Below are 24,918 nucleotides of genomic sequence, written 5' to 3'. Positions count from 1 at the left end.
CCATTTTCCCCCAGCAATGTTTTCGATGACACTCAAATTCACAGACAAGATGAAATTTCTCTTCTCAGAATTACCTTGACATCAAGCCTCTCCTGGCATAAACACATCATAACCATTGCATCCTCAGCTTCCAAAAAACTAGGTTTTCTCTTTCGCTCAAGACGTTACTTCACCCTTAAACAGCTGTTAACACTATACAAGTCACAAATCCACCAAGCTCTCAAAAACTGCTCTCATATCTGGAGTGGGGCTCCAAAAAACACCCTCAAAATGCTTGACTCAATACAGAGGAGAGCAATTAGACTAATAAATATCCCATCCCTCATCAACTCGCTCCCTTCACTTTCACATAGACACTTAGTCTCTGCAATCTTGGTCTTTGCATTCTATAAATACTTTCACAGGAAATGTTCATCTGAAACAGCATCAATAATTCCCCCAACCTGTACTAAACCCATTGGAACATGTACAGCTGCTGCCCAAGATCCTTTTACAGTACACCTCGAAACCCACAGAACAAGTTTCTTTTCCTCCTCATTCATCCCTGCTAATGCAGTACTGTGGAACAGTCTTCCCCCTGACATATTTCCCAAGGAATACAATATGCAGGCATTTAAATCAAATGTAAACAAGTTTCTCCTTTCACAACCCATCACTCATATATGGTACTAACGTACTATAGGTTGACCAGCCAACCTCTTGTATGGGCCCAACATAAAAAAAAAAAAAAAAAAGAACATAGGGGAGAATTACCACTCTTCTGAAAAATTGTTCATGTTCATCTGATTTCTCCTAAGAGGTTGATGTAGGATTTTACTGATCAATGTTCTGTTATAGCCATTCTTTGGTAGGATGGAACGAAGGTAGTTGAGTTCTTGATTTCTTTTATCTATACTGATGGAGATTTCATATGTTCTATTTCTCAGGGTTCACATAATGCAAGTTCTTTAAATTCAAAGAAGAATTTTTTAAACAGAAAGGATTAGCAATGGGGCCCCCTCTCTGTCTCTGCTACTAGCAAATCTTTCATGGAGTGGTTTGAGAAAAAAAGCCTTATAGTACCATACCATGGAACACAACCTGAGGTATGGCATGAGTGTGATATTTTCATTGTTTGGTCTGGCTTTACAAACCAAATAAGAATTTCTCTTGCCTAAACAATTTTCACTCTAGGATCCAATTCAATTTTGAATTTATCAAGCAAGAGATTACTACCATTTTTGGATTTGCTCATAGAGGTATCCAAGCAAAACAAACTAAGTTATTTAGTTTATAGAAAGACAACTCGCACTAGATGATACTTGCATGCCCAATCCCATCACCATTCAGCATAAAAAAATAGCATTATAAGAACCCTAAGGAAACAGAACATATAAAATTTCCAGTGGTAGATAAAAGAAATCAAGAGCTCAATTACCTCAGTTTCATCCTACCAAAGAATGGCTATAACAAAACATTGATCAATGAAATCCTGTCAATCCCCTGAGACAACCAGATGAATGCAAACAACGTTTTCAGGAGTGGTAATTCTTCCCTATATTCACAAACAAGATTTCAAAGTTGCTACATTAACAGGGTATCAAAGGTACCTTCTTCTCCCTCAACAAAATTTCTAATCTTTTTAGGCCTCCAAAATCTTGCCATCTGCCACTTAAGAGACCTGGTGCTTACAAGATCACTTGTGCCTGAGATGTGTTACATAGGAGAGACAGGTCATGAGAAACTTGCATTTCAGGAATATTTCAAGGATGTGACAAAAAAAAGAAAATGCAAATTGGGATTGGTAGTGCATATAACAGAATTTGTTTGAATTCTGAATCTTTCAAGCAAGAAGTATTGCAGCAATGTACTGAAATGATCCATATAGATTACAGTTTCTAGAGCATTTAAATAGATATCTGAAATATCATTGTTAGTGTATGACTAACTGTGCAACAAGAAATAAAACATTATATTACACCAAGTCTGGACCTCTCGTAAAACATCAAGCCCAAACGGATACCTGTGGTGCACATAATGTCACCAACCATCAAGCATTCACATAGGACATGCACACATTCCATTGTTAGTATCTTTGTTTTTCCCAAATATTTACATTATGATCGTTACTTGTTTTTAATAATTAAACAGTTTAATTATTCAGACACCTAGTTGAGTGTCTGAATAAATATTTTTCTTCAAGTTATCCTATGTGGTTTAATACTGACACTACATTTAATCATGACCTTATTCCTGCTGGGCAAAGGTAAAATCATGGCTGGCTTGTATTATTATTATTATGGGCAACTCCAAAAAGTCCTTAGACTCATCGAGGGACATTCTGAAAATCATGTCAAGAACTATCCAACATTTGCACAGTATCTATCATACTTTGCTTTGAAATCATTCACAGTCATGGCACCCACAACAGATGAATGCAAACAAGTTTTCAGGAGTGGTAATTCTTCCCTATATTCAGTTGGTCACAGGCAAGATTTCAAAGTTGCTACATTAACAGGGTATCCAAGGTGCCCTGGCAACCTATTTCATTCATTCACTACTGTCCAAGCAAAAAACCAAATTCTACCATCCTCGCTAACTTACTCAACTAACTCTTACTCGATTTCCATGGATGGCCCCTAGTTCTGCCACCACCAGACCTGTTCTGAAAAATTTCCTCTGAATCAATCTTGTAAAATTCTTTCAGACATTTGTATGACTCATTCATATCACCCCTTTTCCACCTATCAACCAGATTCTGTAATCCACAAATCTTCAACCTGTTCTCATAAGGTTATTCCATAGACCTGCTACTATCTTCATCACTCGCCTCTGAATCCTCTCCACCACCAACTCATCACCAAGAAACCCTGGCAACCAGATCTGCATACAGTAGTCCAGATGGGGTCTTATCAAGGCTCGATAAAGTGAACCAATAACCTGCTTGTCAAAGTATTCATCAGTAACCAAGTAATCTGATGAGCTGCTTTAGCCACTTTTGCTGTGCCCCCTAAACTTTAACTCCCTATTCACTAACACTCCTAAATCTCTAGCTTCATCAATTTCCTGGAGTACAGTTCCACCAATGTGGTATACAGCTGGTAATTCACCCCGAAATGCATAATCTTACTTTACCACATTGAACTGACACCCATTCTCCTTTTCTCAGTCTGCCAATATATATCCAAATCATCCTGCAAAATTTTGACACTGTATTAACTAGTGCTCTACCCAACTTTGCATCATTAGCAAACAACTGAACAGTTCCTCTCAGATCCTTTCCTATATCGTTAATGAACAACTTGAACAGTAGTGGTCCAAGAACAAAATCCTGCGACACGCCACTAGTCACAGGCATTCTTTTGGATTCTACTCCTGAATAAGCTACTCTCTTATATATCTTCATCAACCACCTCTCCTATCCATCTCACTAACCCTATATCCATCCCCATGTGCTGCAGTTTACTGATTAGAATTCCATGTGGTATCCTGTCAAAAGTCTTTGCCAAGTCGAGCAGTATCACTGTAAACCCAATACCTTTATCCAACTCAGCTGTTCATGTATTATAAAATGAGTGTAAGTTACTGAGACATGACCTATCCTTCACAAAAACATGCTGTCCTTCCATACAATATCCCATTTCCATCTATACATTGCTGTGTTTTGCTCATGACCAACTTCTCCATTATTTTAACAACAACAACTCCTGATATGCTGAATGATTCGGTAATTTGCTACACCAATCTTGGAGCCTCCTTTATGAAATGGAACTATTTTTCCCTTCTTTCCACTCCCTTGGGACTAACCCAGAGACTTAGATTAAACAATATGGTCAAGGGCATTGACTAATTCCTACAATATCATCATCTGGATGATATAGTCTTGCAAAGTATTCACTTAGTAATTCTACTATTTCGACTGATTCAGTTACTTCCTTACCATCGGCATTCATTAAAATCGTTCTGTCATACACATTTTTTCTTTTACTTGCAGCATATCGAAAGAACTGTTTGGGATTCTCTTTAGCATGCATTGCTAAAGATAATCTGCTTTTGACTTTCTTAGCACACTAGTTACTCTTCTGGCTTATGCCTTGTACTGTTCATGTGCCTGCTGGTCACCTTTCTCCTTAAATTCCCTCCACAATTGTTTATTTTTCTGAAGCTCCAGCTTAATGATGATATTCATCCATTTAACTCCCACTTAATTTACTCTCCTGACTCTAGCTATGCAGTCTGCCATTACTTCCCTCAAATACTCCTTTACTAATTCCCATGCTTCCCAAACAACATCATTTGTTCCAGCCACTATAATCATTTCTTTCACCTACCCTTTTGTGTTCTAATATCCTCACTAACAACATACATTTATGCACCTAGAAAAGCATGACTTTGTCAAACTCTCATTGATAACTCCTTTTATGATTAAATCGGTGTACAACACTTGCTCCTTGATTTTTCTTTCATTCTTGATCAAGCCCTCATTTCTCTTATCTCACACTTCTTCCTTTCTGATATCAGCTGACCCACTTGCCAGACATTTTCTGCATTTGCTCCAGTTCCTGCTTTGCCATATGTATCACTCCACACAACAAACTATCTCCCTCATTGCAGCTAACTCCTCATTCTTTACATCAGTCATACTATTCTTTTGTTCAACACTTTTACTCTCTCTCAATCGTATATTTAATCTCACTCTCAAATGTGTGTGATGTAATGCCAGAAGGCATTACATCACACACATTTTTAATTGTATTCTGAGTTCCATCCACTACTTCAATTTAGTGACCTAAGACACACTTTTGTTCCTTGCTCATAGCATTTTCAGCACACTTTCCCACCACTATCATTTTCAAATCAAATTCCAGCTGCCTTCGGTAATGTATACATTTCTGAGACACTGCACGGCACGAAGTCCCTTTGATTAAATTCTTTAAACAATGAAGCCTTGTATGCCATTGTTTTTCTTCGAATCAGTGCCATGTGCTACACTACGTAACTCACTGTGCAAAAGACTAAATTAACAATACTGAAAACAAAACTTTTAACTTAAACTAATTAACTCCACAATACAGTCTAATTCTAACACAATTTTTTTTAACTGGTAATGCTATATTTTTAAAACTACAAAACTTAGCTTTCAGGGCCTCTCTAAACACAGTTGTACCATGATACACCACCTGGCGTTATCAGTAACATTTTTTGATGAGCTTGCTAATGTCCATTTGTCATGTCTTTTTCTGAGGAGATGAGGGTGACAGTATTTATTTATTTTTGCTTCAATCAAGTCCTGAACCATTTATAAAATGAGGTTATGAAACTTGCTAATGGTTTCACTGATAGGCATGTTACCATTAAGGTGCTGACTGCAAATCACTTTGAGTTTCTTTCTAATGATTTTGTTTTGCAAGAAAGCATCTCATCAAGAGTGATAAAGCATTGTTCCAGACTGCCAATGTGCTTTCAAAGTTAAACTGTTTAAATGAAGGGAGACAGAGGATGGAAAAATAGCTTATTGAGGTTGGCTCAGAAGTTGGCTTATTGAGGTTGGCTCTTCACCAATTCAATGATTTTTTGCAGCTAGCATGTATCCATTGACAAAAACTGCACAAAAAAAAAAAAATCTATGTTTCTCTGATGCTGCCCAGTTTCCAGTTATGGCACTTCATATCTCTTAATGATCTTTATACACTAGTGAAATCCAAATTACTCTGTTATCACCAGGCATGGCTGGATCTTAGTATTTTTTGTGTGTGTGGGAGGCATTTGCTTACAGATGATGTAAAACAGAGAAAAACTTTTTTTAAACTACTCAGATTACTTACAGATTTGTTTGGAATTCTTCATCCCCTTAAGACCTACTGATATAATTAAATTTGATGTAAGGTTGGAGGAAATTACTTTAAAAACACTAAAAAGTAGCAGGTTTTTTTTTTCTCCTGGAAACTTAGGTTTTTCATCCTGCATACAGTCAAATTGGCTATGAGAATACATGCATTTTACAGACAAAAAACTATTGTGTTGGTTGTGATGAGAGATATGGTAGTAGTGTCATTGTGTGTATTTGGAGAATTAAGTAGTATGAGAGCCAGTGAGAGCTATGAAGCAGGGTAGAGTAGAGTGTCCTCCTGCGATAAGCCCTTAAGCTGCTTGGAGGTGTAGCATAATAATAATAATGCGTAAGTCCATAATCATATCCCTATGCACTATGAAAACAGTTTACAGACTCTTATATAACAGTTTATCTTAAACTGAACTGTTGACAGGAAAACTAATGAAGATGTCTTAATATTAATGGTAATGATTGTAAATAAATCAGAATATGATAATAATCAAATATAAATATTTTCTAATGATAAAAAAATAAAATGAAGATCTATCCCTCAAGAAAAATGAAATATAATGGATTTCTATAGTTTATGAACAAAGTGGCAGAGCAAGATTTTCCTTCTGGAGTGGAGAAAAAGGAACAGCCGTCATTTATCAAACTCAATAGCTTTTGACTATTTTTCAAACATGTAAAATGAAAATATACAATTCTTTTACTGAGACAGAGAAAAATATACCTTTATTGAATCTGATATAACATTTGACTCTCATAGCAAATACCATAACAGTGAGTTCATTCACTATAACAACAGAAAAGATGCAGTCAAATTTCTATAGCATCAATGTTATACTCAGTTTCCTTGAACAATGGTGAGACATAATAGTTATTTTCCTTTATAAAAGAACTGATAATTGAAATAAACATTTCTCGTGCTATCACCGTCATTTATCTAAGAGGTGGTGTGAACTCTTTCTATAAAGATATTTTAATATATTCGCAAGAATGTTTTCTGCTGTAATATTTTTATGAATACATTATTTTAAGTATACCTCAGTATCCATATGTTTATTTTCTTCTTTTCATTGAATAACTATAAATTTGGCAAAGTCTTCACAGTATAACGCAAGTGATGATATGATTTGTGTGCATATATATATATATATATATATATATATATATATATATATATATATATAAGATAATTATAATTGCTGGTCATAGCATCATTTAACACTTACAACAGTGAGAGTGTTGTTGAATCAATAATAGACTTTTAGTGAAGAAAGTTGTAGCATGCACTATCTAAAGAATGCAAGTACATGATCTAACTGTGTGCATGCAATGAATTGAGCAGTGCTGGGAGGTTTACTTTACCATTTCTAACCAATACTAACTGCAAAGAATATACTTTGAAATAATCATTTAAATACCGTTTTCAATGTAGCATGCTTTTATTTATTTTATCAAATGACAGTACTGACATTTTAGAAGGACTATGAAAGCAAACAATTTCATGTGCAGGCTGTATAGAAGAAATGGATGAGAGTTTTGAGATGTGTGGAGTGTGGTTGATGTCAGAAAAGATGTATAACAAGGATGGCCTGAATTCATTTGGCATCAGGAGCTAGGAAAAATTACTTCTTATGAGTCCTAATACAGAGAATCAGGGAAACTAGATCATCAAGGGAGGAATGGGAAAAATGTGTGTGAAAGTTTTAGCTATGGTATGCAAACGTGATAAAGATACGAACTGCTTTGAATATGGTTATGTATCTGGCAAAGGGATAGAAATATATACTTTGGTTTTGGATCTTTTAAATATATCTGCAGGGGGGGAGGGGGATTCTAGAACAAGACCAAAGAGACTGCATATCTAATTATAAGAATAGGCTACGTGGTCATTTATTATATCTATACACAAATGCCAAGAGCATCAGAAACAAAGGGGTTGAGAGTTTGTTGCTTTACTGAACAGAATGTGGCCTAAGATTGTTACTATTAGTGAAACCTGGCTATCAGAATCAGATATGGTAAGTGGGATCGAGTATAATGGGAATACTATTTTTAGGAATGAGAGAAGGAGTACTACTAATGATATCAAATAACTTAAGTCCAGTTATTTTAGAAATACAAGAAAACAATGTCCCATGTAGCAGTGAGTTTATCTGGTGTGAAGTGGAGGTTAACAGAATGAAATATATGGTGGGGTGTTGCTACAGACCTGGCGACTCAGTTGCCAGGGAAGAAGAAATGCATTGCCAATTTAGCCTTGTGGGTATCAAACGAATGATCATTATGGGTGAACTTTAATTTTCCAAACATTGATTTGGTAGAAGAGAAATCCCATGATAAGAAAGAAGAGGAATTTATTGAAGTGTTAGCAGGCAACTTTCTCAAGCAGCATGTGAAAGAAGGAACTCAAGGTCAAAGAGTGTTGGATTTGCTCATAGTGTCAGAATGGGGTCTGTTAAGAATATAGGTATTTTACTACCAACTGGTTACAGTGATCATGTTGTGCTTTAATCTGATGCTCCGATTAAAATAGGTTACATGCTGAACTACAAAGCAGGAAATTGTGATCAACTTAGGCGAATACTATCTTTGGTCTCATGGTATCAGTTACTGAATGAGAAAAATGTCAGCAATGTATGGGAATCTTTAAAAAAGTATTTAAATGAGGCAGTATCTGAATGTATCCCTAGTGTTTGAAGAATAAAGAGATTGAAAGTGCAACCTTATTAAGCAAGAGATCCAAGAAGATGATGTGGAAAGAATATCATGAGAATAATAGTGAGAAGAGTTATGAAATATATAAAGCTCAGGCCAGAAAAGTAAAAAGTATTGTGTGAAAAGCTAAATCGGAGTATGAAAAGAAATTTGCCATACAAACTAAAGGCAATCCAAAAGAATTTTATCGTTATGCTGCAAGCAAAAGAAAGAATGAACATAAAAGAATAACTATAACTTTATTGAATGCAGATGGTACTTGAATGTCAGAAGCTAATGGAGTGCTCACTTTGATAAGATATATCAACGATGTATGTAACATAGTGCACAGTGCTACTGCTATATTGAATGAAGAGTTAGAGGTTCATGAAAATGGAAGAACTGTTGCATAATCTGGATAAGAATTTGTCTATAGAGACATTTGGAATATCAGGCTGTTTGCTAAAGCAATGTTTAGCCAAATTGGCTACACCTTTCACATGTTTGTATAACTTGAGGCTCAGCTCAAGAATGATACCACAGAAATGGAAGGAATGTATGATAGTTCCACTGTACAAAGGTGGTACAAAAATGATGTGTCTAACTACTGACCCATCAGTATCTCTGGTGTGGTAGTGAAGATTTTAGAGAAGTTAGTAAGAACTCTCATTCAGAAATGAGTAGACAAACAAGCTATACTCTGCAAGGAGCAGCATGGGTTTACTAAAGGAAGGTCATGTTTTAGCAATTTGCTCATATCTTATAACAATGTTACGGCCGAGTTGGATAAAGGGAACGGATACACTATGATAATGTTGGATTTTTCTAAGCCATTTGACAGGATACCACACGAAAGGCTGTTGTATAAACTGGAAAATATGGGATTAGAATATAAACTCTTGACTTGGATTAGGGGATGGTTGACAGACAGATATCAAAAAGTTGTATACAGTGGGTGTGAATCTGCCAGATTTAAGGTAACCAGTGATGTACCTCAGGGTTCAGTCCTTGGGTCATTATTGTTCAATCTGTACATTAATGACATCAGGCAGCATTTAACATCAGATGCGCAATTGTTTGCCAATGATGCAAAGATAGGCAGGGCAATCAGGGATGTTACTGATGTTCAGTACTTACAAAATTATTTGTAAGTGCTGAATCCAGTGGCATATTATATTAGCGGGGTTATGCTATAAGAAACTGAAGAGGCGAGGGATCTTGGTGTATTGATGGATAGGAGTTTGAAGTTCAAAAGTCACATAGCTAAAGTTGCAAATACAACGCAGAGGATAATTCGATGTTGAAATAAACCTTGACATTTAAGGATAAGGAAGTCATTTTGCCTCTTTATAAGGCTTTGATAAGACCACACCTGGATTATTGTGTGCAGATTTGGTCCCAGGTTCCAAGGGAATAAAGAAGCTATGGAAGGGTTTCAAAGAAGAGTCGCAAAGATTATATCTGGATTATGGGATTTAGATTATGAGGACAGAATGAGAATATGTGAAAGGCAGACTCTGGTTAACAGGAGAAAGAGGGGTGATATGATAGAGGTCTATAAACTTTTGAATGGGTGTTATAAGGTTTCATGTGATGAAAGTTTTTGTTATATAGAAGGTGTGGAGAGAACATGGAGGGGGAAATCTATGGAAGTGAAATTTATTTGCAGTCAAGAAAGGGATAAGAGCTAGGTTTTTCTCCGAGAGAGCAGTGAGTGAGTGGAATAGTGTGTCTTTAAGAGTAGTGAGTGCATCTAGTGTGAATGAATTTAAGGGAAGATATGACAGCTGATTTGGGTGATTTATATCCTCTCTTGATGAGTCCTTGACTCCCTAGAGGTCTCAGTTAATAATAATAAAATGCGCTATTCCCAATCTTTTTATTATACTATGACAACTGTGTGTGTGTGTGTGTGCTGATGCCATAAAGGATATGTATTATAAATGAAGTTACTTTATAATCAGTTTGAAGGAACATATTAAGAACAGAATAACAGAACTTAGCAGAGATAACATTCTATATAACCTCAGTGGTACAGTCAACAATCTGAGGGACAATAAGGAGTTTGTTAGCATAGTGCCTGCAAGGCTTTGATTTGTACTTTTCAGTAGCTTGTTATAGTGAGCAAGGGTAACTGTGCCCTTTTCTATTTCTCACTATAAAAATAAACTTGTTTGAAATGTTTCATTAGTATTTAATGTTTAGAAATAAAAGCAGGTGTTATTATAGATTATTTTCCTTCATCCCAAATTTCCTGCCTACAATTGTTTAAATCAAATAAAAATAATTTATTTTTTCTTGATAACTTTTAGCCTAATTGCAGTGATAATGCACTATTTTCTAAATCTTTCATGTGTGAGATTAAAAAAACAATGCTTTGTACACGAGCCACATTTTTACATATATTATATCATGAAACAACTTTCTAATAAGACAGAGGAGTAAAAAATGAAATGAAATGAAAAATTCAAAATGCTTGGTAACTCAATGGAGAGATGACCCCTGCATGAATATGTAACAGTAATGACTTCCAGTAAAAGCAAAACCAACCTGAATTTAAAGGCGACGTGCCATCAGAACCTCCAACTGCATAAAGATATCCTCCTAATACAGCCACAGCTACTCCTAATCGTTTTGTACTCATAGGTGCGACTTTTGTCCATCTATTAGTTTGTGGATCATATCTAATAATAAGAACATTAATATCTAAAATTTAATGTTTAATTTAAGCATAGTTTCACAGTTTGAAATATCTCTTCATAATTTTTTATTTGGGAAAGTTAAGAGTTCTTGTTTATCTTTCTCTCTTTAGTTCTGTTTTTCATTAATTTCACAATTTCATTATGTCACAATATTAGCTTAAGAATTATATATCTTATTAATTACACTAAATTAACTGAATTATTAACCATTCCATTCCATATATTATTATTATATAATATTATATTAGCCATTTATTGAGCAGTCTCAATACAGCAAGGTTTCCTCTCTTCTGTATATAAAAGCAGAGTTGGAAGTATTTTCTTGTATGAAACCTGAGATTAATTCTATTAAGCTTCAAAAACTAATTAAAACCATGCCATCATCAATCTCCCAATATGTCCCCTAAACAGATGTCCAAAATAAAGTACTACACAATTAAGATTACTAATGTCCTGTCAAATTAACCTATCACTTATCAGCATCCCAATATTGTCAGTTCTTATATTTCTATCTTCTAGAACACTTCTGACTGCATCCATCCATCTACCTAGATTTTGGTCTTCCTCTGAGTTTTTCCTGCTGTCTTGGTATCAAACACCTGTACTGCTAATCTTTCCTATACCATTCTGTTAAAGTGATATCAAGGTTCCTTCCTAATATATTAATTTTTAATATCATTCTGCCATTGATGCCATCTGTTCACTCTCCAATTTTTTCAAAGAACTCTCATATCTGTGGTTTCCAGTATTTGATTAAGTGTTATTACTAACCCAACTCAGATCCATAAGTTAAAATTGGTTCGAACATTGTCTTGTATACTGCTAGTTTAATGTTTTGGCTAAATTCTACCTAATAAGTACAATCAACTGGCTCTCTACCATATTAGCTTTACTTATTTTATTCTTGTTTCTATATTTAATTTGCCATCTTCATTAAAAATTGTGCATAAACAGTTGAAATATTTTACTTGTTCTATACGTTTTCCATTGAAAATTCAATCAATTTTATTTTCCATGTTCCTGCCTATTTTCATAGTGTTGGTTTTTTATTGCTAAATTTCACAAGATTTGTTCAGGAGGATAGCATCATTCTGCAAAGCTGTTTGATATCTCTGATCGTCATATCAGGTTTGATGCCACTTTCTTTCATAATGTAATCCATATAAATGATGAATAAGAGTGGAGATAGAGCACCCTTTTCTCAAAGCTGATTCATCAAACCACTTTCCCATACCTCCTTCAATTCTAACTGCTGATATACTTAAATATAGACTATTTTAATGTATAATGTTCCACATTATACAGAGCAAATATAACTGTAGCATTTTGAACACCTTTACTCTTGGCACCTTGTCATATGCTTTTACCAGATCTACAAAACTTTTCACCTGAACTCATTTTGTTCTTCTCCATGTTCCACAATTTTTCTTAGACTCTTCTCAAGTATGCTTGTGCAATTCCAACCTGGAACACTTATTATTATTATATTATACTAAATTAGCCATTTATTGAGCAGTCTCAATACAGCAAGGTTTCCTCTCTTCTGTATATAAAAGCAGAGTTGGAAGCATTTTCTTGTATGAAACCTGAGATTAATTCTATTAAGCTTCAAAAACTGATTAAAACCGTGCCATCATCAATTTCCCAATATGTCCCCTAAATAGATGTACAAAAAATAAAGTACTACACAATTAAGTTTAAGTGATTACTAATGTCCTGTCAACAAATTAACCTATCACTTATCAGCATTCCAATATTGTCAGTTCTTATATTTCTATCTTCTAGAACAGTTCTGACTGCATCCATCCCTCTACCTAGATTTTGGGTCTTCCTCTGAGCCTTTTTTTCAGAACAATGAGAGCTCCTATAATATGGAAATCAGAATTATGACCAAACCTTCTGAATTATGCAGTGTAGTCACTTTTATACCTATATATTTGAGTATTTCTGGTTGAATACATTTTTCTCCATCTGTCTTTCCACATTTCAGGATTTTAGTAGCTTTGTTTAATTCAAGTATTGTCTTTGTCTAATTCCAGAGGACTGCATTCCTCCTTGAATATTTTCTGCCACTGTTCTGTAATTATTCCAGAATTTGGCAACTATTCCACAGTTACCAAAGTAATTATTCCAGATATCCAGAATATCTTTAGTTTCATGCCACCTTTATCATCTGATTCAGTTTACTGTGCTCTTTCCTCCATTACTAAGCTTTTCTTTTTAATAGCATTCAGATCATTTTGCCACCTTCTTGATATTTATCTTCCGTATTCTTACCAAAGGCTTCCCATGATTTTTGTTTAATAACTTTTAAACACAGTTTAGCTCTCTTACACTTTTCTTTGTATTCATATTCTCTTAGGGCATTTGCTGACCACTTGCAGTACTTCCTATATGCTTTGTTCTTTCCAAGACTGCCTTTTTTTTTTGTGTTCCCCACAGTTCGTTCTATTTGTTTCTATCATTGCAGACAAATTTATCGTATGCATGCCTACCTGAATCAATGAATTGTTTATCAAAGTTTGCAGCAACTCCAAAGTTTGGTTCTTGTTTTCAAAGTTTTAAATTTTTTTTCTTAAAGTTGTAGTTCATCTGTATAAGCTGTAGAACTTTACTACTAGTACTTAAAAAAAAAATTTACTCAGATATTTTTCTTTTCAATATGATGTTCATTTTTATCCTGCTTAAAATGAATTTTAAGCAGGATAAAAATCACGCTTAAATGATGATCACTTCCAATTTAATGCTTTGTATAATCTTGTATTCTGAACCAGAATCAAGGTATCGTCGGCAGTAATATAATTGATATGACTTTTTCTTTCTTTCTTTTTTTGGGGGGGGGGTGCTTATGAGTCAAAGCTGTATAACTGAGAGGAGACCTCTACATAGCCTTTAAAGGAATAAGGAATGTGGAGAACCGACCAGTCCTTCTGGCCTAATGTCCCATTATCACCTTCTCGTGAAGCACCCTGTTAGGTATTTACCTGGATAAGGATGGGCTGGCAATTTGGGATTTAGCCAACTAAATTGTATTCTTATTAGCTTAAACCACAATGTAAAATGATGGTACAACATGACAGAATTGCATGCTAGCTGGGGCATTGTTCGGTTAAACAAGGCCTCCTGTTGTTTTCGTCAGGGAACTAAGACAAACAGTGATATGTCAGCTACTGGAACAAATCCTGAAACACATCCCAACCCAACATCACCAGAGTTCAAGATTGGTATAATCAACATGAAAAGCCTGAATGGCAAAGAAATGAACTAGCAGAAGAACTGGATAAGTACCAGATCAACATAATAAGGTTGACTGAAACAAAAACTGGTGAGATTTTTTTAAGCAATAAATACAAAATGTTATATTCAGGCAATAACAATCAGGGAAAAGAAGGAGTAGCTATAGTTCATGACTTACTTTTCACGGTATTAACAACACCATACAATTTTATCAAAGAGATGTTTTATTGACTGCTAATATTTCGCTGATTTTCAACTCAGCACCATCAGAGCACAACCCACTTGTACATGCGACAGTGGGTGAGCAAAACAATTGCAATGGACAAATTGCTGTTTGACTTCCACTGATCCAAATTAATTCATTTACCCGGACTTATAAGAAAATTACTGATTTGATAATTTTAACGAAAAATAAATAAACAATAGCAATAGACTTAAAGCGAAGTAAAAATAATACAAAATAATGATAAATAAAATATTATGTTTTCAGTTTTAATTACATTTCTAAGTAAGGAGAAATACAAAAAATATCAACACCAAAAATCAGTCTGCAATCGACAGGTTGAACACCCCTGGAATACAACATGGAAGACGGTTGCAAAAATTGTAGAATATGGGACTGACAGATATCAAAAAGTTGTATATGGGAAGATATGAGTCTACAAGATTAAGGTAACTAGTTGTGTACCACAATGATCAGTCCTTGGTCCACTGTTATCCAATCTGTATATTAATGGAATTGGGAAGGATTTGACAGGTAACATACAGCGATTTGCTGATAATGCAAAGATAGGTAGGCTAATGAGGAATGCAGCTGATATGCAGTATTTGAAGGACAATTTGAACAGGCTGGAATTGTAGGTATGTGAAAATGGATATCAGTTCAATCTCAGTAAATGTAAAGTAATGCACTCTGGCATGAGATATTCAATGTCATAGTATATTGGTGGAATTATGCTAAAAGAAACTGTGAAAAATGATATCATGATTATGGAATGCTGATTATGAAGACAGATTGAGAATTTGTAGACTGCAGACACTAGTAAGCAGGAGGAAGAGGGGGGGGGTGATATGATTGTGACTTACAAATTTCTAAAATGTCATACAGGATTTTAGTTGATGGAATTTTTTATTTTATGGACGGTTGGGAAAGGACAAGAGGGCATTCTTGTCCTTTCCCAACCCATAGACACACAAACTCCACAGTTTTTCTCTTTGTGTGTTCCTTTCCTACTTCCGAACAGCTACATTTAGCAATGTTCGATAATATTATTTTTACTTCTGCACATACTCGAAAATGCATTAGAGCAATTTCTGTTCCAGTCCACAATCGTATGCCACCATTATTGCTCTTGGCACTGTATGTGAAATGAAGATAAAGTTCTTTTCATATGAAGGAAGTCTATTTAATTACAACTTCATAATGAATATTATAAAAGTTCTCCATTTCATAAGATTTGTACATTGAGGTAAATTCATGTAATCACTTCTGAAAACATAGTGGTAATCTTCTTTTCTCTTGTCATTACAACATATTTTGTAAACAACTTCAGTCTAAATAACAAACAACACCTACACTAATTTTGACAGCTCATACAAAATTACAATTAAGCTCTAATAACTAATTTTAATAAATTTATTTTACACCTAAGCAAGACTTCAGTAGCCAAAGATAAAAACAATATTTTAAAATGTCTTGCTTGCGATATATATGAAAAGAAACAAATTTAACTAACAACTTCACAAAATAGTATCTCATTATTAACTTAACATTAATTTATTTTTATATTTTTTAATTTATGGATATCTGAATGTTAATACAGATAGCCCACAGAATAAAATGCTTCAAATACATACTGGCAATTATGTAGCAAGATGAACACAAATTGGTTAGCAAATACACAATATGAAGCAAATACACAATAACCATTTGGTTATTGTGTATTTGCTTCATATTGTGTATGAAGGGGGTTTGAGGAGTGGTTTGAGACCCAAATGGTTAGCAGCAATGTACTGGAGGAGGATCCTTGTTTAATATACTCAAAATGACTTAGGTTCAAATGTTCAGAGTAAAACATACTGCTGATGATATGAAACTGAGTAGAGTATTTGATTATTTCAATGACCTTAGTTCTTTAAAGTGAAGTTCCAAAATTAAATGTGAACAAACATAAGTGATTCTGAAAGAAGATACTTCTCAATTTACTTTTTAAAATTACTTTTCAATTCGAAAACACAGTAGCATAATGATTTTTAATACATAAACTGTATGTTGATGGAATTATTAAAATGACAATGCAAATCACACTGAGATGTCATACACATCCTTTCTTGTCGATTTTTCTGGGTAATCTCTGTATTCTGAGTAGAATAAAGAGCTAACTAGAGTTTTATGACTCAATATCCAATATCTAATTCATGGACTGTTTAAGGGTAAACAATCTTCTGTACTAACATACAATTTTCAGCATGATCACAATATAATCAAATTCATATCCAATAATGGGATCATTAGATTTGATAAAAAGAACTACCCATAAGCTGTGATGTTTAGTAGGATACTGAATAAGATCTTTATCAAGATTCAGGATGGCAAATCTATTGGATCTAAGATTTAAAGAATTAAATTATTTATTTATTTAGAATGTACACCCACACACATGGGTTACATAACCAATATACCTTTCTACAAAATTAAGACAGGATACTCCATCTTGCCCTCCTACAGCATACAGATAACCATCAAGAACTGCAACTCCAACACTGGTACGACAAGAGCTGGTAGGCGCAACATCACAACTCCACTGGTTTGTTTGAGGATCATATCTAGAGAGTATTAATGTCTTTGTATTAATGATCGTTAAACTTTAAAATTATTTCTATTATCACAATTTTATTGTCTAACTTTCAGCTTCAATTTACTTATCAGCAAATATCATATAAAGGTACAAAAACACCTTGCCACTCAGGTAATACAACATGGAATTTATGCAAGTGCATAATTAAGGAAAATGTGCAATCTCGTTACTATGGTATAAAACTATCTTTAGAGCTGAAATTTCTTTTATAAAAAGATTAACATTTTGCTTTCTTTTACTTTTTTAACTTTGAAGTTTCTCATTAACTGGTTATTCTTCAACACACTTCTAATAATCCAAAGTACAGGCTATTCTGGTCCTGATTTGTGATGTCAATTTCTGAATCAATTTGCATGTTAATTTCTTCGATGGCAGTATTTCATTTTGATTGGAATAGTTTTAATAGACATTCTGATCTTAAATATATGCTCTGGAGTTTCTAAAGGCCTAACAAGATCAAATAAATTGTAACATAGTAAATACAATGGATGGCATTGTTATGGTTTAAAACATGAGCTTTTTCTTGGTTTTATTTGTTGACCAGATATTAATAAATGATATGCACAAATTGTCAACAAGTTTCACCAGCTATTCTGTCTGGTACACACTAACGTTAATGCAGTCAAATAAATTAAAACTGATGCATAACATCATAAGCATGGAGCGTGGTGTCTCAGTCATTGTTTATTGAGCGCGTTATATAGTTTTCAGCAAAATGAAATTCTGGTTTCCAGATGTCTTTCAGAATCATTCCTTGATTTCTGTTTAGATTTTCTCTAGAGCAGAGTACAACCACGGCTTCTTTGAAGTTTCTACATCAAAAATCTTCTTCTATATAAGGCATGGAGCTGTTATCCCAATCCTGAAGTATATGCTCTATTGTTGTCCAATCCTGAAGTATCTGTTCTATTGTTGTTGAACCCCTATGTTCTTTTTTTTTCAAATTTCCAGGCTTCTTGATGTTTGACCTATGTAATTTAATCCACAAGAACATGGGATGTTGTATACACCTGCGTATTTGAAGAGGGCATTAATGTCCTTAGATCTTAAAATGTCGCATATAGTTTTGACAGGTTTGAGAGCAACTCTGACATTGAAAGACTTAAGGAGCTTGGCTATTTTTGTTGACACTGAGGCTGCATAAGGGATGACTATGGACGATGTATATTGCACAACAGGAGGTTGTTGTTGTGGAGAAGAAACATCAAGAAGCTGGAAATTTGAAAAAAAGAATATATAGGAGATGTGAACAACAACCGAACAGATACTTCAGGATTAGCCCATCGCTTCTTGATCTCTAACCACACCATCGATTGGGATAACAGTTCCATGCCTTATATAAAAGATTTTCAATTTAGAAACTTCAAAGAAGCCACAGTTGTGCTCCGCTCTGGAGAAAATCTAAACAGAAATGAAGGAATGATTCTGAAAGACATCTAGAAAAGCCTAATAAATTCACTCAGCTTACCAGAATTTCATTTTGCTAAAAACTATATAAAGCACTCAAAAAACAATGACAGACACTACGCTCCATGCTTATGATGCTACGCGTCAGTTCCAATTTGTTTGACTGTGTTACTCCATTCTTCTTTTTTACTAGCAAATGTTAGTGTGTACCGTTATACTTATCCTGAAGAAGCCAGACAGAATAGCTGGTGAAACTTGTTGACAATTCGTGCATATCATTTACAAATATCTGGTCAACGAATAAAACCAACAAAAAGCTCAAGTTTTAATGTTTAAGTGACCAAATACAAAACAAAATTGTTATGGTTTCATGAATTTTTTTTATATCATATTTGATACTGCAGGCAAAATGTATTCAAAAGAATCAAACAGTTTTAATGTGGCATCCTCACTATCAATACATAACAGATCATTGACATGTCAACCTTAGTAGGAAATACCCATGAAGAGGGAGGGAAACAGAAGTTGTGATTTCACGTGGGCAAGAAAAACTTCTGCAGGTTGTCTGTTATAATATTTGGCCCAGAAGAATAACGAACTTGTTCATAAATATTTTTATATTTAAAAAATTTTTGTTGAGATTATTTACAAGCAGGATGTGGACAATGTCCAGGGTTTGAGAACACCCACATTGGTGGACAGAGAGGATGTCAAAGATTTTGTAGTAATCAATTTTATCAATGATGACAATAATGACACCTTTATCAGTTTTAATAATATTAAGGTACATTTAACTTTTTTTTAATAGTTTTAGTGAAGCAGGCAAGAATGGTTTCATTTTGGAATTATTCTGCTATTAATTACAATGTTTATACTTTTGTTAGGGTCATTTTATAATTTAGTTTGGGCCTCAATAATTCATTCCTGGGGATTTTGGGGGGGGGGGGGAGATAGTAAAATAATAAAACATACCTATTAAAACTCATTTCTTCCAGAGAAAGCTGGATAGATTTATAATCAAACTAAGTTCACTATGTTTGTCTGCACTGGGAAGAGAGGAAGTGAAGGTAGGTAAGAAAGGTTGGAAGGTGATTTGAGTTTATTCCATTTTTTTTAAATATTATAATGCTGTTCTATTATAGATAGGAATTACTATCTGTTAATTAATAACTTGATCTGCTTAGTCAAAACCTGCCATTCTAGACATCAGGATGCCTTATAAAAATTAATTTCTAAAAACTAAATTACTTTTTGGAAATTAAAAGAATATTAATGTAAATAACTATTTGGGAACATTGATCAAGTGTAAACGGATAAGTATTTTAATACCGACTAGTTTCACCAAACTTAAGCTGTTGGCATCGTCAGGGTACAAGCACTGAGGTTAAAACATATCACAAAATAGATCTTAATTAAGTAACGAAACCTGTGGTGAGATCATAATTAAAAGAAACACACGTATTAACCACAGTGAAAATTATTTAATTGTAAATATTTCATCCTAAGTATCTTAGGACATCATCAGTGCAGTAGTGTTTAAACAATAATAGGAATAACATACAGTTAGGGCGCATGATTACAACAGAATCTCATTAAATGGGTGTAACATGTTACAGAAAAAAAAAAAAAAAAACTAATAATTATTTTACAATTTTGTATGACAATTTCCCATACTTCATAAGAACGTCGTTGTGGTTTAAATTTGGTCTGTGTAGTAGGGCTTCAGAAAAAAAAAAAAAAAAAAATAGATCTTAAGTGTAAATTCTAAAAATTATAGTTGCAAACTAAAATAGCAATGAACGTGAATAATATGTTTCTGTGATAACTTCCATCATAGAAACGTTAAAAAGAGAAGTGACATCTAAGCTTGCAAGTAGATCATTATCAGATATAGTAATGTTTTTTAATTTATCCACAAAATGTTGTGAATTTCGGACATAACTCTCTGAGTTATGAATATGTTGTTGTAAGAGTTTAGAGAGATGCTTAGACAATAAGTAAGTAGGTGAGTTAAAGCCATCTACAATGGGGCATAAAGGAATACCATCTTTGTGAACTTTTGGAACCTCATAAAGTCTTGCAGTTAGAGGGTGCATGGATTTTAATTTTTTAATTAGATCTGTTGGCCAGTTGATGCCCCATTATAGCTTGAAATATACTATCAAGCAGCTTAAGAGGGAAGAATGTTCACTCAGCAGGAAAGGAAATGTATTACTTGATATAGCTTTTAAGACAATCGCTTTTTTTTTGTTTCATATAAATGATTCAGTAATTTAACTTTTCTTTTTATTGAATTTAATTGAAATGCATGCTTAATTGAAGCATGTTGGGATAAATTAAAATTACCTAGCATTTAAAAAAAATGCTTATATTAACACTTGCATATTTAACCAGATTTCATACTATCCTAATATCAATAATTACCTGCATATTCTTATGAAAAATATAATTTTTATAATACCAAGGACATCCTCAGAGCTATACAAACAGTGGTTAAAATGACAGAACAAACACAGAGGAATAGAATAAATTAGAGAATAAATATTTTGAATAAAGACAAGCTACCTCATTTGACTTTATGACTGTCAGAATTCAGAATGCACTACTTTCTCAAAATAATTTAATTATAATCAAAGTTGACAAAGATAGAGTGGTCACAGTTAAGATAAAAATGAATATTATAGAAAAAATGAATTTATGAGATCACATTCTACTTATAAGAATATCTGTAGAGATCCTATGCAATGATCCACTACCCTGGGTAGTGGCCCTTCCCTTAATGCATAACATTATACATATCTGCAAGGAGATGTGTTTTGCATTATGGGAGATACTGAGATAGGAGTGATGTTTTCTTGCTCCACCTTTGCAACGAGTTGCCTGGTGTTGTACTACTTACCCCAGTCCTGAAGATACTTTCAGGCACAAACTTTGTTTGCTCACACTTGGATAAAGGATTAAACTAAATTTATTATAGTCTAACCAAGTGAAAAATAAACTAAATCCAGAGTAATTTAATAAAAAGGTGGCAACCATTTGGCATATGTCAGAAAGCCATGCCATTGTTCCTTTTATGTCGAATAAAGTTCTAATAGACTCATCATTTTGCTTTTCTGAGAGTTCTTCTAGATACTGTATTTATGATGACTGCTATACTAGTGATGTCAGCTTTTTTTCTCGGAAAGTCAGGGTTGCAACATCGACAATTTATTGTCGACAATGGTGAGTTTTTTGAGTATATCAGTGATGAAGTGGTGAATGCAACATCATTTTCTAATTCCCCCCCCCCCGTTGGGCATATGCCCCACCTTAAAAAACACTGGCCTAAAGGAACATAAAATATACACCTGCCACCATAAGGATGGTCAGTTAGGTCTAGCTGACAAAAATACCTTGCACAGAATCAAATAGAAGAAAACTACTATCTTCTTTCTTTCTTCTTTCACTACATGTTATTCCTGCTTCCTATGCAGGGTCCGCGTGTTACTTAGATGCAACTTATTGTTAGTACCACTCCCAACTGACCTGTCGCCGCTGGGGGGAATATATTTTTGGCTGTAGAGGCGTATGTTCACGGGGCCAGTTTGCCTGCTTGCCGGCGGAAAAAACCCTACTGCCTGCACCCAAGACCGGCTAACTTGGCTATGCTTGAGGAAGATCCTTAAGTTCCTCATGTCTTCAACGGGAATCGAAACTGGAACACTCCTTCCCCAGGCATATGGTTGCGAAACGCAAAGCCACTAGGCTAACTGTGCGGACAGAAGAAAACTACTATGCTTAGCCAAAACAAATACAAATTTCAGAGACTTTTTTTTTAAATCAGCAGCAATTTTTTTTTTAAAAAATCAATCCTAATCTTAATAAATTAGGTTGTATTAAACTTTCCCAAGATTTGAGAAACTAATTCTTGGGCATCCCACCAAATAGCTAGGGTGCCCCTCAAAGGACTTCAGGCTTTCATTCTAATCTTTTCCACTTATTCTATACAATTGCATGTGTGCTTTTGCAATTTTAATATTGTTTCCTTGATGATATCCAGTGGCTGAGATGAAATATAGGATTGATTAAACATGTTGTTTAATTATTTCTATGGCTGTATTTATTCGATTAAACGTTATTATGAATTCAAACCCACATTTAAGTCTAAAATTAAATAAAATAAAAATCTGTAAATTCCATGTATCTCTCACTCACTGTCGAAAATTTTGTTTCTAAAGCAAATAATTTCTGCTTGCTTGGCATAAAATAATGATAAATATTTAGGCTATTTTCTTCATTATATAATAAAAAAATAATAATTACTAAATTAAATACACTTTTAAATATTAACTGGAATTCATAGCATATGAGTAAAATTCTGCTATCGCACATTTTGAATTCCAGTACTACCAGGCAATTGCATTTCTTATAGTGCATTAAAAAGGAAAACATAAATACCTTTCAATGCTGTTCAAATATGACTGTCCATCATGTCCGCCTACTGCATACAGGAGATCATTAAGAACAGCAACCCCAACACCACACCGTCTTTTACTCATTGGAGCAGCCATTCTCCATTCATTAGTCTGGGGATCATATCTTTCAACACTGGCAATTGCATCTCCACTACACCAACCACCAACTAAAAAAAGATTCAAACCCACTTTTTTTCAAAAATTAACCTCCAACCAAATAGTAAAATATAGCACGTAAACTTTTTTTTAAACATCTAGCAAGAAATACTTTTGTATTTAGTAAGTTAATTAATAAAATTATTTATATATTATAAATAACATAAATGTGATATAAACATATAACATTTATATTATATTAACCTTTGTAGTGCAACTGGAAGAACAATGGGTCATTGCATCTTTTGAGTGAAAAAGACTACAGTTTGATTTTCATTGCGACAAGAGGAAGCTTTATGTGAGCTTTTCCAATTGAAGGTGAGTTAGCCAATCTCATACAGAAGCAGGGTTTTTTCCTCCCTGAAACTCAGGTTTTTTCATTCTGTATACAAGCAAACTGGCCAAAGAGTGCACACAAAATTTGCAGGCAAAAGATACTACTGGTGGCCAGTAGTATCTGTTGTATAGGATAGATAACTATACTTATCTATAGTTATCTATAGTAGTATGGATAGGATAGAGAACTGAGTAATAGAGACAGCAGGTTGTGCACTCTCCTGCAATGAGTCCTTAAAGTAGTCATGTAATAATATCATGATCACTTTAAATAAGTAAGCAAAATTATAAAGTTATTTTGTGAAGAGTGCATACAAAGTATGACTTTCAATGGAAGATGAGCTGACTATCAATAACTGAGAGTGATGAAAGTACAAATGCAACTGTAGTGAATGGAAATGTAATGAGAAGAATGAGTGCTTGTTTTATGAGTAAGAAAGGTAGTCATACTTGTGAGTGGGCAAAATATTCACCTACTTTTGCACTCGTTTTTTGCTAATGAACACTAGCAAAAAAAAGAGTGCAAAAGCAGGTGAATGATCATGTTTAGAAAGAAACCAATGTAAGTAAATGATTTTTTCATAACAAGATCATTCACTGGCCATATTTAAAACAAGAAATTCACTTGTTATGAAAGAAGTCAATGAATGTAATGGAAATGATATATGCAATGGGCAGAGCAGAAGTGAGAATGAATATGAGAATGGCTAATGGGGCGAATTTTATGGAAGAGTTAAGAGTAAGTAATAAAGAGCCTGAAAAGAGAGGGTGAGGGAAGGGAAAGGCGGAAAAATGGAATTGCAGGGATGAATGTTAAGTGGTAAAGTGGTTAGTATGGAAAATGTGGGAGGTAACGAAAGGGATGTTATGTCAGAAGTGAGCTAATGGGGTTAAGGAAAAAAATTAAGATGGGCAGAGAGTGAGATAGGACAGTTAAAGAAGAGAGTGGCTGTTAAAAGTGGAAGAAGAAGGATACCTGCAAAAATGAAGTCAAAGGCGAATAACAGTAACAGAAGGTTGCAAAGTAGGAAGGTCTGTTCATGAAACTATGCAAGTAGTGAATGATGCTGAAAATGTTTTATTTCATTTTATTTTTTTTAAATATATAGTTTTATATGGATGTTTATTTTACCTTATGCGAGCATTTTTTGTATGAGTTTTTTTTCAATTACTACTTTGCTTGAGTGTATTTTAATAGTGTGCATAGATGAGTTCTTATTTTATAGTTATTATAAACATATTGATAATGTGTG

The 24,918-nt window shown here is 34.1% G+C and overlaps 1 protein-coding gene across 2 annotated transcripts in view; it reads right to left on the bottom strand.

Annotated features, from left to right (window-relative positions):
- Positions 1 to 24,918, bottom strand: part of dbo (Kelch-like protein diablo) — a 160,200-nt gene that overhangs the window by 34,343 nt on the left and 100,939 nt on the right. For both annotated transcript variants that reach the window (XM_090414919.1, XM_090414918.1), the window contains exons 6-8: positions 23,157 to 23,340; positions 17,137 to 17,280; positions 11,066 to 11,199 (exon numbers count right to left, since the gene is read on the bottom strand). In XM_090414919.1, the coding sequence (XP_090271045.1) occupies positions 11,066 to 11,199; positions 17,137 to 17,280; positions 23,157 to 23,340 (462 nt within the window). The remainder of the gene's footprint in view (positions 1 to 11,065; positions 11,200 to 17,136; positions 17,281 to 23,156; positions 23,341 to 24,918) is intronic.

Source organism: Typopeltis vanoorti, chromosome 26, assembly GCF_054136105.1.
Source record: "Typopeltis vanoorti isolate ZY-2024b chromosome 26, IOZ_Tvanoo_1.0, whole genome shotgun sequence".
Classification (NCBI taxonomy): Eukaryota; Metazoa; Arthropoda; class Arachnida; order Uropygi; family Thelyphonidae; genus Typopeltis; species Typopeltis vanoorti.
The sequence above is the reverse complement of the archived record's forward strand: the minus strand, read 5'-3'. Positions and strand labels throughout refer to the sequence as shown.